Genomic DNA, 17,083 nt, shown 5'->3' with positions numbered 1-17,083 from the left:
GCATATAGTTACCGGCAGGAATCGGTAGTATCGGCCCAGTATGTTTGTAAACTGGGTATTCATCGTATAATTTTCACGTGTAACATAAGTTTTCAAGGGTATTCATTTTTAATGTTTCGTGTTAACAGATCATTAAATGTACTCCATAATATTTTAAAATATACTAGACTTGTTACAATTTGTATCTGAAGACTAGGGTTAGAATCCGTGCATTCTTTGCGGGCAGCTGATGGCCGTCTTTAGGACGACTAGAGCAGACAGCCGTAAGGTGGGACATGTAAAATTGCATACCTATAGGTGCTTTTGTTGTGTATTTTGTATTAAGAAGAATCGCAGCAGCCGTTAATTGAAAACCTATGCGCCTCAGATCATCACCACATCTAGCGCACAGCAAAGGAATGGTAAGGAGGTATCTTTATCTTAAGAACCAATGTCAAAGGAGGAGGATCAGCCACTTGTCAGATTGCATGTAATGTTATTACTGCTCATTTTGTTTGTATTTAAGAATAGTGAACACTGATTATCCGCCCCTTAAGCGTATAAAAGCTTCAGATACTGTTCTATTTAGTATGAAGTGTATGTTACTTGAATAGAACAGTGATGGGGTTGGTGGTGTGATACATTTCGCCCCACTTACAGCATTTATTTGTCAAGTGGTGAAGCCACTTGGGAGGAGCAGAATATTTTGGGCTTAGATCTGATCCTCCTGTTCACTATTTAGTTATGTCTAATACGTAATGTCTATCTTGTAATTTTTATGTAGTTTTGGGTCACATATCTTGTTTTTGTTTTTGCCTTAATGCTCATAGCTAGTTAATTCTCTTGTTCGTATTTCTCATTTTGTTCTTATTTGAATTGGTTTATTTGATAGTATGTGGCTGCAGTGTTATTGCATGCACACTATATAAAATATGAAAACAATTGCACAATCATTTTGACAGCATTTTCAAGATGTGTCATATTATTTCAAATAAATACAATCAATCTTTTCTAGGGTCTTATTGGTCCCATTTCGGTTGTGAATATCGATCTCTCATCTCTGGTTAGCTGAATGGTGATATCTAGAGACGACAACGATGCAAAGCCTGGAGGCGGCATGTGAGGAAGCTGAAGTGAGTATTTTTTTATTTTTTAAGAGACGTTTGCTTGTTATCATATACTAAACATTGATAGGTATAATACATGTTAGGCCTAATAGTAGGTCTGATGATCACACTGTATCATTTTGCAGTTATTACAATTAAACATAAGTATAAGAGGGAAATTGATGAACCTCTTTAAATAGTGGGTGAGAGTTTTGTGTACCATACTGACAGTACTGAGCCATCTATTTCCTATTATGTTACTGCAATGCAATGAAAGTGAGAATGGTATATTTGGGAAAAAGATTAACATATTATTGGCCTAGTATGTTGGAAATAGCGTAGATTATCACAGTTTGGTAATTGTCTATGAGAGATTTGTGTCACATATGTTCTTTTTGTAATTACTAGAAAATGAGCGTTTTATCACAATATTACATTTCTACATACTTAGACTTCAACAAACAAAATTTGATAACACAATCACAAGGGAAGAAATGGAACTCTCTGCATCATAATCCACAGTTAATTCCCGATTTACCACGAAAATCGTCTGTAGCTGCATTTAGATTGGCAACAGGCCATGAGTGTTTGGCCAAACACTTGCATAGAATTGGAATATATCAGTCCCCTAACTGCCCATTGTGCAACTCAAACCAAGAAATGGATTCGGAACACCTCAAAATCTGTGCTTCACTGGCTGACCATGATAATATCTTTGAACAATATTGGAGTGCAAGAGGTCAAATGACTTTATTGTCAAATGCCTGCCATTAGAAAACAACAACATTTCTTGCAGTCAAATTTTGCGTATCAATTAATGAATATGTCGCTTATTTTCCTACGCTTAAAATTAAATAACCAAAATAAGTAAGACAGAATATAAGCTTGAAGTAAAAATATATGTCGTACCTACCCTAATATAACTTAATATAATACAGTCTAACCCATCCTAACCTTACCTCATTCAGCTCAACGTAATCTATAAGTTCATCCTTCACAGTAAATAAGAAAGCTAAAGAATCATCTCAGCCTTAACCTAGACATTCTTGTCTAACAGAACTTGAGTTAACAATATTATTTAAAACATGGCTTATTGACATACATGACACAGTTCTCTCCTAGACCATTCTTCAGAATTTTATCAAATTAATTTAATCATATGCGTCTGCACTACTAATATTTTTATGATTGTTTTGCGTCTAATTGCAGTTTTGCGCAATTGTTGCAGTTATCCATGTGCACTTATTTGCTCGTATGTAATGATTAATGAACAATATTTAATTAAGAAATTTTGTTTTTTTAAGTGACATGGGGATGATGTAGTGGCAACGTAGCTATTAGAAGAATACATATTACAGCTAGAAATAACTGACAATAATTTTGACATGATGCATTCAGTTATTATCAAAGCTGAGAAGGTTGTGTTTTATTGCATCCAAAAGATCGTATCAATTTTCGGCAACATATAAAAACAAAGTAACTTAATTTTTGTATAGTAAATTGAAATTGTGTTCACAAATTCATGTTATCTTAATTTTAGTAGTTCTCTTCATCTAAGCTTAATTAATATTTGCATTGATTTTCAGCACATACTGCACATAGCAAAAAAGTGCCCTCAGTCTGTGCCTCATTTCCAAGAGAAGAATGGCAAGACATTTTTCTCAATCCACCAGAAACTGAGAGAGCTGTACGAGGAGGAATGTGCCAGAGACTTGCATCAAACCAATAAGGTGACCATTCAGTTATTACATAGGCACAAATAGATGCTATGTGCTATCAAATTTGACTCTCAGAGATTGAAGTAGAGAGGTTAGATTTTTATATGAAAGACTCATTAGCATGTGATGTTAAACTAATTACATTATTATGTTAAAACAATACTTAAAATTGGTAATTTGTGGATCATTCATGATTGTGGAATACGGAGTAACAGATACTGTTTTAATACTTGAAATTGATTGTAGGATAAGATAGAATTGGATTAGGTTAGGTAATGTTAAGTGAGGTTAGGTTTGGTTTGTTTTGTCACGTTGTTTATTTAAGTAAAGTCTAAATAGGCTATAAATGCAGAACGTTACAGATTGAGTCAATTTTGCTGTATTGTGATTCATAATAGGCTACTTAAAACTGAGTTTAATGGAGTGTATTAAGTTAGATCCGATTAGATTTGCAATATTTTTCAATTAGGTCTATATCTAAACTTCAATAACAGATGAAGTTAAATTAGTTGTGCTTAGGGCGACCAGAAAACCCGTATTTCTAGGGACAATACTTTACTGTCCCAGAGAATAAAGACCTCATTTTTGTCTCTGGAAAACAATATATCTCCTGAAGTCTACTTCTATTTCATTACCATTTTATTTGTAGATAATATGAAGTATCTTGGCGGCACTATTGTGATTAATCTAAATTTCTGAACGATATCCCCTGGTGGGCCAAAAAGGATCTTAGATTACCATACATTTTTGCATTGTTGGTATTAACAAATCATATTAGCATTTGGGTGTTACAATTGGGTGGTGAAATGGAAAATGTTCGTCATTATGAACATACTTACTGATTACTTCTTGATGGACATACGCCCACCTGTACGTTTGAGAATGAAACTAGTAAGAAATTTTCATAAACTTTCCATTTTACTACACAAGTTACTGGTCATTTTGTCACCAGACCTTGGGGACATGTTTTAGTAGCAATAGATAACTTGAGTTGTGAATCTTTCTTTTCATAGCTGGAATGGAAAAACTGTCACTTCTGGCGCATGTATAACAGCAATAACAATCTGTAACCATGGTGATTAGTAGACTATTAAATATTTGTACACCTCACCAACTGAACTTAATCTTCAGATACAACTTACAACACACAACTTTAAGGTTAAATTAGCTGGTGTAACATAGTTTTAAGGGACTTATATATCTGTTTGGTAACAGAAAATGTCAGTTGTACTGAAGGAAGCATAGTAAGAAATAAGTATTTCAAATTTGTGGGTGTCCTTTGCTGATGGTAAAGACCAATACTCAATTTGACAAGAGAGTGAGGAACCAAAGACCATTCTGAAAGTTGTGGCAATGAGAAAAATCACGCCAACAGCCGGAATTGAACCCACCAATTCATAGCCAGTTGCTCTGTCAACTGAGCTACTCCTGCTACCGTACTGACAATAAATTTGTAATTATATAAATTTATAAAATAATGATGTTGCAGTATCATAGCAAAAATGTAGGCTACCATGCACATTTTAACTTGGTTCACTTACAGAGTGATTTAGAAGGAGTAATAAATCGATTAGGAGGTTATGGTATGGACTGTTCTGGATAAAAAATTCATGTAAATAATATGTTCAATTTTCAGTGGGTGTAGAGATACAGCTGTTTGAATGTTTTGCATAACAAGCCTTACATAAATAGTATGAAGAAATGACAAAATAAATGATTACATACTATTGACTTTTAATAATTTTAATTCTAGTCGTGTTGTGGGATTTAATCGAATAATCAATCAATTTCTGTTGTAAGATTAATCGATCAAAAATATTTAATCGAATAATCGAGTCGATTAAAATTAATCAGTTGTAGTTGATATTACTTAGGCTTATTATTTTGTTAATAAAAACTCATACTAAAAATTCCCACAATATTTCTCTCTCGGAAATTGCTTACTTGAAAGCATAATAGTACTGTTATTTTCTAACTGTAAAGCAGGTAGCGTAGGGAAAATCTTTGCACAAACACTTCAGAAAGAGATGGAGATATGAGGACAGTGACCTAGTCTACCTCTATTGAAAGTTGAAACACAATGCGAAACCCTTATTAAGTTTTATGGTTTTCCAAGAAAGGTTCCCTTATAAAATAACCATGTCTATACTGTGTGCAAGTGAGAGCATAACTACCTTCTTCTCTTTCTAAAATCTGGTAATTCGATTACATATAGGGAACAGTCTTCTGTTTCGACCGCTGTACTTTTGCAGTTGCAGTTTCTGTACTGAGTTTGTATTTGAAGGTTGTGGGATTAGTTTGATAAAGAAAAAAAAAATCAGTTTTCTGTGGTTTTGAAAAGTGTAAACTCCATTATGTCATATGAGAATTTGATAGGTAAACTCGGTGAAACATTTGGATTTAAATTGAACAATCATAGACAAGTGCTTAACAGAAAAAAAAGTTTTTCCATGTTTAGTGATGTAGGAAACATTGTTACTAAACATAGAGTGGCACTTAATTCGGAGCATGTGAATGCACTCACATCTTTAAAATTGTGGATGAAGCAGTATTAACTAGGTGAGTCTTCATACTTTTTGTTATTTATGTTTGTCTCAAAAATTCCTGGAGAAATTGACACAATAAATTATAAGCTTCATAAAATATATATATATATATATATATATATATATATATATATATATATTAGTAAGTAATTAAAATAGTTGTTTTGTAATATAATGATATAATATATACAGATATACAATATTTAATACTTATGCTTATCACCAGTCACAAGTTAAATTTAACAATAATTGTGTATTACAGTATATTAAAACATTTTTTCAACACAATCAAAACTCGATTAATCAATTAAATTCAAATAGTTAATCGATTAAAGATTTTGATCGATCAACAGCATTAAATTTTAGTAAATATCCCATTTTAGGTGAAGTTTATGTGCAAAGAACTTTTGTTGACAATGAATGCTACTGAAACGAAGTTTCAAATTCTGTCAAATTGTATTAGGCAGTTTCATTTCGCATGATGGGGGTGCACTGATGCGAAAACTAATTTGTAAGCTCTTGCCTAACTTGAACAACCTACTTCCCTTTTATGCTAGGATGGACTTTTCCAAACAAACTTCTGTTCCAGGAAATTAGGTAAAATCGTCTTCCCTCCTCTTCTAAGATCAATATGGATTGAACTTGTCAGACCAGTGTTTCTCTGTAAGAGATTTTTTTTCTTTATCTTCGTATCCCTATGCACACCCCAGCTTTAGTTATTGAACAATAATATCATTACATGTGATTTCAGCAACACGTATTAATTATTTTATGACAGAAAAACATTATCACGTTATTTCCAATTATTATCACACCAATTTTGTCAACAGTATGCCCACAAATAAATTAAATTATGCTTAGGGTGCATGTACACCCATCTCAGGAACCCATGTTGTAATTTTGGTGACACTGTAATTCTACTTTTCTTGCCTTCTGTATAGTTAATCTGGACCAACCTCATGGGCTAGTGGTCAGAGCTAACTGACTACACTTCATGAGGTCCCGGGTTTGATTGCTGGTTAGAACACAGGAATTTTTCCATAAAGGGAAATGTTCCCGTGATCTTCCATGGTTTTAAAATTAGGTTAGGCTTTGGTTTAAGACCTCTACTGGCATTTCATAATCATTCTATCATAATATTATCGGGGCAGCGTAACTCCACCTTCCAGGCACCCCAACCTCAGCAGTGAGTTACAAATAAGCCATTGCCAGGAGAGACCAGAAATGTCAAGTGACCTGTTTGTTTTCTTGAATGTATTATTATTATTATTATTATTATTATTATTATTATTATTATCATCATTATTATTATCTACTACTGCAACTATTATTAGTACTCTTGTAAATATAAGTTATATTTATTTATTTCTCGGTGCTGTATCAACTACCGGGTTATTTACCTTCGATGGAATTGGTGATAGAGAAATGTTGTTTGGCGAGATGGAGTCGATTCGCCACAGATTACCTGAGGAGCTTCCTTTCGGAACTCTGAAGTCTGGAAAGATTCTGATTTGTCTCAGGGAAATGGGGAGGCGATTACTTTGTCTACTGTCCATCATACTTTGAAAAGCGCAAGGGGGGGGGGGGTGTTTTTTTTTTGTGGTGTGGTATGGTATGTGTGTGTTTGTGTGTGTGTGTGTGTGTTTTTTTTTTGTAATTTTTTATAATTGGATCCTCAATAATTTAATTCTTAATTTGTTTAAATCATGCAACCATGTATAACTACGTCTCCCCTCTCAAAGACCAAAAAAGTACTTGGTTTGTGATTACACCCCACATAGTGTTCCTCGCTAGCTTTTATAGCACAGGTTCAGGAAGGTTAAACAGCATTTTTGTATTTTTGGACATTTTTGTCATTTAAGAATTTTTTTAGTGCTGGTATTTTTATGTTAAATGTATAAAAAGTGCTAAAAAGACACTTTTAGGCACAAACATAGTTTTTAAATTTATAGAACTTTATGGTTCATTTAGGCATTTTAGGTTCTATAGAATTTTAAGATTGGGATCATGTGTACAGGAAATGTAGAGATATCTTAATAACATAGTATAGAATGTAGCAAACAAAATAGGTATGGAACTAGAAATTCATTCCCTAGTTAAGAGTAACATCAAACAGCTATATCTTCACATCCGTAGAAAATTGTACACATTTATGTAAACTTTTTTTACTCTGAATAATCGATACTACACCCCCTAAAATATTAATTACTATCCTTCTGAATCACCCTGTATTTAATTTTGAAGAAATGAATATTAATAATACATTGGAAACTTAACATCCCGTGTGAGACTTTCCATATTTGTAGAAAATCTTAGCTGCTTAAAGCCAAAGCTGACTGATATATCATGAGGGGCGTTCCATATTAAATTACACTTTATTTTTTTACACTCACTCAGAACCTCTATGCCTTAGCAGATACATCCTCTTTTTAAATATAGTCTCCATTAAGCTGTACACACTTGTGCCACCAATGTGGCAATTTCTCTAGGCCCTTCTGGAATCACGTTTTTCGAAGTTTGTCGCACCCACGTCAGAACAGCTAATTTTAGTTCTTGGAAATTGGCGAAATGAAGTCCCCGCAGAGGTTTCTTCAAAGCAGAGGTGGTAATCAGAAGAGGCCAAGTCAGGAGAATAGGGTGGATGTGTCAGCACCTGGAACCCCATCTCAGCGATGGCAGTCATGATTATCCGACTCATGTGGAGACGAGCATTGTCATGTTGCAGGAGTACACCTTTCGCCCATTTTCCTGGCCGTTTCTGTTTAATTGTATGGTGCACACTCTGAAGGGTTGCCACATATGCCGTGCTGTTAATTGTGGTCCCTGGTTCATGCCAGTCATTGAGGATGATTCCATCATTGTCTCAAAAGACTGGCCATGTGTTTGCCTACTGATTGTGCTGTTCTGAACTTCTTCGGTGTGGGGCTGCCTTTATGCTTCCACTGCATTGACTGGGCTTTGGTCTCTGGCTCATGGTAATGAAGCCAAGTCTCATCACCAGTCACGAGTTTGGACATGAAGCCTTCTTGATGCTGGCTTTGGCGTAGAAGGAGATCACTGCTCACGTCTTTGCACTGTTGTCTGTGTGCTGCAGTCAGGGACTGGGGACCCACCTGACAGACACCTTTCCCATCTTAACATGTTCATGCTGTATGCAGTGCAGAGTGATTCTGGCAAGTCCTGTGGCTGCCTCCAGTTCCGAGAATGTGATGCACCTGTTCTCCAGAATATGCTGCTCCCCTCTAGAGATGTTGACCAGCGTTGTCACAGTCACTCTCCTTCCAGAACTGGTTCCCTTCTCCATTGATGTGCGGCCACATTTCCACCCAGTTGTACACGGTTTTTCGTGACCGTGCATGCTCAGGCCTCACACTGCCACCAATCGCCTGTGAATATCTGCAGTGTTTACACCCTCTTTCCACAGAAACCATGTCGTCCAGCGCTGTCCTTGATGATCACTCTCCATACTGTCCACTCACGTAATGATAACAGTTGGGGAAATGCGCTGTAATTTGCAGGAATTACACTCCTCTGTATCATGCTGCCACCTGCAGGCAGACCAATGTACTATATGCCTGCAACTGTAATGACAAGCCAAATGGCGGACCATGGATGGTGGGAAATTTGAAAGTATAAATCAATATGGAACACCCCTCGTACATTTCAAACTCCAGTCCAGAGAATATCTTATCTCATTCTTCCCGTGTTATCTTCAGTATTAAGCTAATATTTTACGAAAAAGTCAGTTATTTTGGACTTTTTGTTCCTAAGGAATAAACCATGCCCTCAAATTGTGATAACTCTTCCGGTAATTTGTTCAGTTACATCATGGGATGTTACAAAATGTTTCACTGTTTTTAAAGCCGTAAGAGCACCATTAAAGGGCACAGTATTGTTTGAGGCAAGCATAGGTAGCTTCGAATTGAAAGTGGGCGATATCCTAACAATGAACATGTGCTCTATTTACACGTTAATACAAGTTTACAACAAACTTAATTTCGAGCAAAATTGATTCAGAACATATAAATGACATTTCATATATCCTTAGATTAAAAAAATGTATACACGAAAAATGTATAACCGAAATAAATTAACATAGAATCTATAGGAATTTTGCCGGGACTTCAGAAAAAAAAATGTATGAACGTAAAAAAACATACAAGTGGGAAACATATGAAAGAAGCTTTACTGTAATTGTGTGACAATGTGACCTGTTCTGAGTTTTGTTAAAAATGTTGTTGTTGACTGAATTTGGGAGCATTGAACCCATTATTCTTCTTGCCTCCCAGTAGAGATTACATAGGTTCTTTGATTTTTTAAACTCCTTGTTTAGTCTGGGACACTCTTGTAGGTGTCCATTCTTGATCCTTGTTGTTTACAGGAGGTAGGCTACATTCGTCTGATTCTGATTCATTTTGTGGAGGTGAACAGCTAAGCAACATGTCCTGTGTGTAAACGAAATATAGCTATGGCCTTCTTTAGGTCTGTGACAGTTTTTCCAGATTTTATTGATGTTTGCACAAGTCTTCCCTTGTGCTTGTTGACTAATTTGATTTTTTGGTTTTGTTTCCACTTCAGCTTCTATTGATGAGAGAGGTTATGGTGACTTAGGATTTTGTTTTATTTGTGAAGAGTAGTGCCATTTTTGCTAGAAAATCTGCGGTGTCATTTCCTGAGATATGATGGTATCCATTGAAAGTGTGTTTTCTTTGATTTTCTAGAAGTTTGATTAAGCTTTCTTGCTTCAGTGACTGCTGTGGTTACTGGGTTGCTATTTGAAGCTATTTCTTGTATAGTGGCTTTGGACTCCGCTAAAAAACTGATTTGTGACATATATACATACATAAGTGTTCTGTTCCAGGGCAGGTCTTTCACTGCAAACCTAGCATTCTCCAATCTTTCCTATTTTCTGCCTTTCTCTTAGTCTTTTCATATGATCTTAATGTCGTCTATCATCTGATATCTTCTTCTGCCCCAAACTCTTCTCCTGTTCACCATTCCTTCCAATGCATCGTTCAGTAGGCAGTTTCTTCTCAGCTAGTGACTCGACCAATTCTCTTCCTGATCAGTTTCAACATCATTCTTTCTTTACCCACTCTTTCCAATACAGTTTCATTTCTTATTCTGTCTGTCCATTTTATACGTTCCATTCTTCTCCATAAACACATTTGAAATGCTCCTAGTTGAAGCAACTAGGAGCATTTACTTTGTCGTAATGTCCATGTTTCTGCCTCATACAATACCACGCTCCACGCAAAGCATTTCACTAATCTCTTCCTTAGTTCTTTTTCCAGAGATCAGCAGAAAATGCTTTTTCTTTAAAATCTTCCTTTGTCATTGCTATCCTCCTTTTGACTTCCTGGCGACAGCTCATGTTTCTACTTATAGTACACCCCAAGTATTTGAAGCTGTTCACTTGCTCTACTGCCTCATTTAGTATTCGCAAGTTTACCTTCTTTATTTTTCTTCCGACAGCCATGGTCTTCATCTTGTTTCCATTTACAGTATCTTCATCCTATATTGCTTACAGCTGTCATTTAGCTCCAGTAGCATATCCTTTAGTATCGTCTCCTCTTCTGCTAACAATGCCATATCATCAGCAAATCTTATGGACTTATTCTTCTTCCTCCTACTACTATCACCCCTCCCGTGTTCTGAAAACAGTTCTTTGCCAAATCCTCCAAGTAGATGTTGAACAGGGTAGGTGATAAAGGGCATCCTTGTCGTACTTCTCTCCTTATTTCACTTCCTTCATACATTTCTTCTCCTACCCTGACTTTGGCTCGTTTCATATAAAGATTACTGGACAGCCTCCTTTCTTTCCAGTCCACACCTATTTTATTCAGGATGTCCATCAGTTTGTTCTAGTCCACTCTGTGAAACGCTTTTTTTAATACATCTTGATTACACAACTTTTAACACTATATCACTTCGGAATATGTATGATATGTCTTTCTCATGCTAAATTTTGCTGTACCTGGTTAACATGTTTCGACCTGCTATTGACCTTCTTCAGAGCTGGTTGTTGCTGGTTAATTACGAAATATACAGACACACAAAATCACACCCAAATGAAATTCTCAACACACCACTCAATTTCAGAATACACACACTCTTTGACTCCACATTACACTACACAAACACACCCCCACAGGAAACAAAACAAAAGGCGCCAAGACCAGCTTTTTTTTAAGTTCACAAATAATATATACACTTCTTTATTCTTCTCAACGGCTTTGTTATACTTGTTTATTCTGTAGGTTAGATGTTCTAAGGCAAACCTTATAGCTTCAACTTCGGTATCAAAATTTGTTTTGTACTGGCAGATCATATATAATAAGGAAGAGGGATGAGTAAACTCCTACTTCTGTACCATGTGCTCCTTTCCGCAATGAGCCATCTGTGTGTATACATAATTGGTCTGTTGAAGGATGTCTTTCTTTCATTGTTAGTAGTGATATTTGTCTTAGCTCTTCAACTGAGTTTTCGTCTTTTTTCACTTCATCTATTAAATTTAGGTCGATATTGTATATGTGGTATTCGAGTGGACATATTGGTAGTAATGTTGTTTCTAACTCTGTGAGGATACTTAGGTCGTTTGGGTATTTGGTGTTTGCTTTGATTAATTTAGTTTGTATTTTCAGTTTTTGTTCTTCTACATAGCGTGAGTTTGTCTATATTGTATCTGGTAGAGATTTGATTTTGAGGCAAGTTATTACTGCTCGTTTCATTTCTTCTATGATGAATTTATTTTGTGTATAAAGTTGTAATGCTGCTACTGGTGTTGTTTTAACCGCTCCTGATAAAAAAAAGTGAATATATTTTTGCAAGTTTTTGTACATTTTCAGATATTTTTTTCTTGTTTAGCATGGTCTGTAAAATTTTGTATATTATCAGAAGAAAGGCATTTGTTGATCCATAGATTTGTAAAATGGGAGTTAATTGAAGCAAAGAGAGTGGATTAAGATACCATTTGTGAAGGCTTTGGAAGGCTTTCTCTGTTTTGCAGTGTTAGCAGCTTCTCATTTCCAGGTATACAATGGTGACTATGTATGCATTTTATTTTAAAGTTGACTGAGTTTACTCAATTATTTTCGTATAGGAATAGTTTGTCATTTTCCTATCAGGGGATTTAGGCCAAGTGGTCTGTTCTGCTCTCATGCCATCTTTCATCGGTTTTCCTATTCTTCTTTTGCCTGTTTCTCAGTAGTTGATAAGATTTGTTTAGGTAATCTTGAATTTCTTATTCTGCGATCATGTATTAGGAATAGTTGAAGGGGCGAGAATGATATAGTCCTAAGCCATACAGACAAAGTTTTACAGGAGAGTGTATTGAAGGTTTAGAGTCCAATGCTATTAGGTGCGGTATCATAATTTCTTTGGCGTATAGTTACGTCATTTGTTGAGTAACTTTTGTAATATTTTACTGGTAGCTTCCTCGTATGTATATGAAATGAATTCGCACAAAAAAGCATTTTTGTTAAAAGTGTGGCATTAGACTGTCTCATTCTCACCCCTTCACGTATAGAAATACTCATTTCTCGTGTTCATTGGATAAGTTTGTTAAAAATATGGCCAGGGATCATTTATAATTCACATAAAACTTGCAAATACAGTATCATTCATTAATAACTTTTTGTATGTGTCGTTAATATAAAAACACAGTTCGGATTTATAACCAGTGACATTCAGATACCTCCATCATTTTGCTAAACATCAAAGATAGGACTGTGGATTACATTTAGCAACACATGTAAGAGCGACATGTGAAGAATAATAATTGAATGTGAGTATTCATAATTATATTGTCAAACATATACATAAAAAATATAGTTATTTCGGTTGTTGAGTGATTGCAATGTTTTCTACTAGATTGCATAGGTTAAACCCTAACCAAGAGAGAAGTATTTTTAAATGTGGTGATTTCCTTTTGAAACGAAGGAAATCTGGGAGGGCAGTCTTTTAGATTGTGTCTCATGAAAGAAGTTGTCCCTGAATGAGAGAACACAGAATAAAATTTACATGTCATTTTCCATTTGCGTTAAAATTCAATTTGTTATACATCAATTTTCTTTATCATTTTAATTGGAAGTTATCAATTTTACCTCACCAGTTCTTCTGCTTCTGAAATGAATTTATATTGCCAGACTACTAACAGTGCTCAGAAAGGTTTTCATCGACCATATCTGGTAGTATTTTAGGTGATTATAAATGCGGTTTTCGAAAAAAAAATCGCGTCATCACTGACCATATCTTTGAACTGAAATTATACCAAGAAAAATTGTATAGATATAACATCCTACTGCATCAGCTGTTTATTGATTTCAAGCAAGCATTTTGATACCATAAACGGACGATATATTTTTGAAGCTATGGTGGAATTTGGCATTCCATCCAAATTGATTAATCTAAATAAAATTACATTATCCGATACTCAAAATAAAGTTGTCCAGAACAAGTTATCTGATAGTTGGAATTCAACAAGATGACTCGCTATGTACTATATTTTAAATACTGGGCTTGAAAAAATAATTAGAGAAATGAATCTTGCTATTAATCCTAGAGGTACAATATTTAACTAGTCATTACAATATCTAGCTTATGAGATGATATTGTGCTTTTATCAAGAATCCTAAATGCTTTAGAACAAGCTACACAACAACTTCAAGAGGCAGCAGAAAAAGCTGGCTTATATATTATGCATTAACACAAAAAAAAACGAAATATATGACGAACCGACATATTAACATAACAGATACAGTAATTAATTATCAATCATATAATACAGTTTCATCCTTGAAATACATTTAGGGAAGTAATTACCAATAATAATGATATAATTGAATCCTCCAATGTTAAAAGAAACTAAGTAAAAAAATACAACTTTTCAGGAGAGAGAAAAAACATTGCCATTTTGAGTTTATTTGGTAAAACAAAGTATTTTTTGTTATATTATTAGGGGCCTATTAAACACATTTTTTGACTACTGTAACTGTTAAACACCCCCAATGTTTCCGAACTTATATAACATTTTAAAACCAGGAGAAAAGTGAAAAATGCATTATTTTGACTTAGTTCCTTTTAACATTGGAGGATTCAATTGTAGATATACATGGGGAGATTGCTGCAGTAAATTCTTGTCTACGAGCTTTAGATAACATCATGATACCTAAAAAATTTAACATAAACCTTTACAAAACCATATGAAACCAACTGTGGTATATGGCCATGAAACTTGTCTCTCTCTGGAAAAGCTAACTCTATCCTGAGTGTATAGAAAAGGAAGGTAATCAGGAATATTTATGGTCCAGTTTTTGAAAATGTGTATGGCATATCCAAACTAATTTGGAGATTCAAAATATGTACACAGATAAAGATATCACTGATGTTAAACTCAAAAGACTAGAAGGGCTGGGCCATGAGGAATGAAGGAAGGTAGACATCAAAAACTTTTTTGGATGCTAAAATAATTGGATCAAGGAAAAAAGCTGGAAGACCTAAACTACACTGGTTTGATGATGTCCAAAATGACGTAATGGAAATTGGGGTTAAAAGATGGAGATTGAAAGCATAGGATCGGTTTGATTGTTAGGTTGTCATTAGGGAGGCCAAGGTTATACTGAAAGGACCATAGTGCCATAGAAGGAGATATATGATGGTATTAATAACCACCAAACCCTTCATCTGTAGGGTATTAATTCCTCTCAGAGACCAATATAAAAGTTGTAAATAGTATTCATAGAAGTGTTTTGTTTCGTCTACAAGGAATGTACTTTTATGTCGAGATGGTCCAAGCTTATATACATATCCTTCTGTTTCAGCATCTTAAATCTTGCTCACATCTGCTGGACAAACTTGTGAAACGGGAACATCTCAACACATTGATAGTGAACTTGTATCCTGGTAACAAAGGCTACTCCATTGGTATACGAGTCCATAACAAGTCCGGAGGTAAATCTCTTTGTAAAGTATACATACTACACACCTGGACTGTCAGTGAATTGCAGATATTATATTTAGATTATCTTGTTAGCTATACATGTAGAAATAGCTTGATCATAATAGAATGGATTTTAAAGAATATTATGCTAAATAACTTCTTAAAATTTTTTGTTATTAGTAATTAAGTGAAACATTTTATGCATAATTTTTAGAGCTGTGAAAAATAATGCCACATTTCCAGGGAGTGATAGACCACATTCAATATCATCTTTCAATGCAAACACTTTATGCTTCGACATCCTTATGTTCACAGTTCAAAACTTGAATCTAATCCGACCATATAGGCAGTAGACATTGACCGACTTCATACCCTTCCCACAATTAGGGAGATATGCTTAGAATGCCCCCTTGTTTACTTTTACAAAGATGCAGGAGGTTGGGTACACAACAATAGTACTGTAATCCTTGATACCCTTTGTTGTCATCACTCTAGTCCCTTTTACAGAAGAAAACACTTTCTCTTCCTATTCTTCTAATAACCTCTCTTAAAGACTATAATTATGTGTGTGTGTTCCGCCTTTGCTTATCATACAATTAAAATGGTGAAACTAATAAATCATATTTTCATTAACGTTTTCGGTACCTATGTACCATCTTCAGATGTATATATATAATGCTAATTGATAACCAAGCCTCTAGGTGCATGTGTCGTAAACTTAAATAATCAGTGTTTATTTATGATTTATTAGTTTCACCATTTTAATTGTATGATAAGCAAAGGCGGAACACACACACATAATTATAGTCAAATTGTGATAGCTTATCGGTATACCTTCAATATGAAACTCTCTTAAAGAGGTCAGAACTAATCCTTCCTTTAACCTTCCCTGCATACACTATTCTCTTTAACATGTTTCAAGCTGTCCAAGAAGCTGAACAAATCTTTTCTTTGTATTTCAATGCACTTAAGGAGTAGCAAGTTCGAAATTTTGTTCTAAACATAGCCTATTCTTAAAAGTTCATTCGAGAAAGGGTTTTCGTAAATTACCATTTTTGTTATTTTAAAATTACAACATTTTCTTGGAAGTTCCAGTCTTTAGGTTCACTATAACTGAAGTGAGGGTTCACTATAAACTATGTACTTTTTAATGTATGCAGGTCAGGACCAATTATTTAGGTTCACTATAGCTGAGGGTTCACTATAAACTATGTACTTTTTAATGTATGCAGGTCAGGACCAATGATTTAGGTTCACTATAACCAAAGTGGGGTTCACTATAAACTATGTACTTTTTAATGTAGGCGGGTCGGGACCAATGATTTAGGTTCACTATAACCGAAGTGAGGGTTCACTATAAATGGAAATATTAATATACTTTTTAATGTATGCAGGTCGGGACCAAAGGTAGGTTCACTATAACTGAAGTGAGGGTTCACTATAAATGGAAATATTAATATTCAATACACTTTTTAATGTATACGGGTTAGGACCAGTGATTTAGGTTCATTATAACCGAAGTGAGGGTTCACTATAAATGGAAATATTAATATACTTTTTAATGTATGCAGGTCGGGACCAAAGGTAGGTTCACTATAACCGAAATGAGGGTTCACTATAAATGGAAATATTAGTATACTTTTTATTGTATGTGGGTCAGGACCAATGATTTAGGTTCAATAAACGGAAATATTAAATGTATGCGGGTCAGGACCAGTGATTTAGGTTCACTATAGTCAAAATGAGGGTTCACTGTAAATGGAAATATTAATATACTTTTTAATGTATGCAGGT

The 17,083-nt window shown here is 34.7% G+C and overlaps 1 protein-coding gene across 1 annotated transcript in view; it reads left to right on the top strand.

The window, feature by feature from the left end:
• The first annotated feature begins 27 nt into the window (after positions 1-27).
• The window catches only part of Spt20, a 104,358-nt gene continuing 87,302 nt past the window's right edge, over positions 28-17,083 (top strand). Inside the window, exons 1-4 of the mRNA XM_069824196.1 lie at positions 28-401; positions 995-1,112; positions 2,672-2,815; positions 15,171-15,300. Coding sequence (XP_069680297.1) covers positions 1,077-1,112; positions 2,672-2,815; positions 15,171-15,300 — 310 coding nt within the window. The 5' untranslated portion in view covers positions 28-401; positions 995-1,076. The remainder of the gene's footprint in view (positions 402-994; positions 1,113-2,671; positions 2,816-15,170; positions 15,301-17,083) is intronic.

This window comes from Periplaneta americana, chromosome 4, assembly GCF_040183065.1.
Source record: "Periplaneta americana isolate PAMFEO1 chromosome 4, P.americana_PAMFEO1_priV1, whole genome shotgun sequence".
Lineage (NCBI taxonomy): Eukaryota > Metazoa > Arthropoda > Insecta > Blattodea > Blattidae > Periplaneta > Periplaneta americana.
This window is presented reverse-complemented; position numbering and strand designations above follow the sequence as displayed.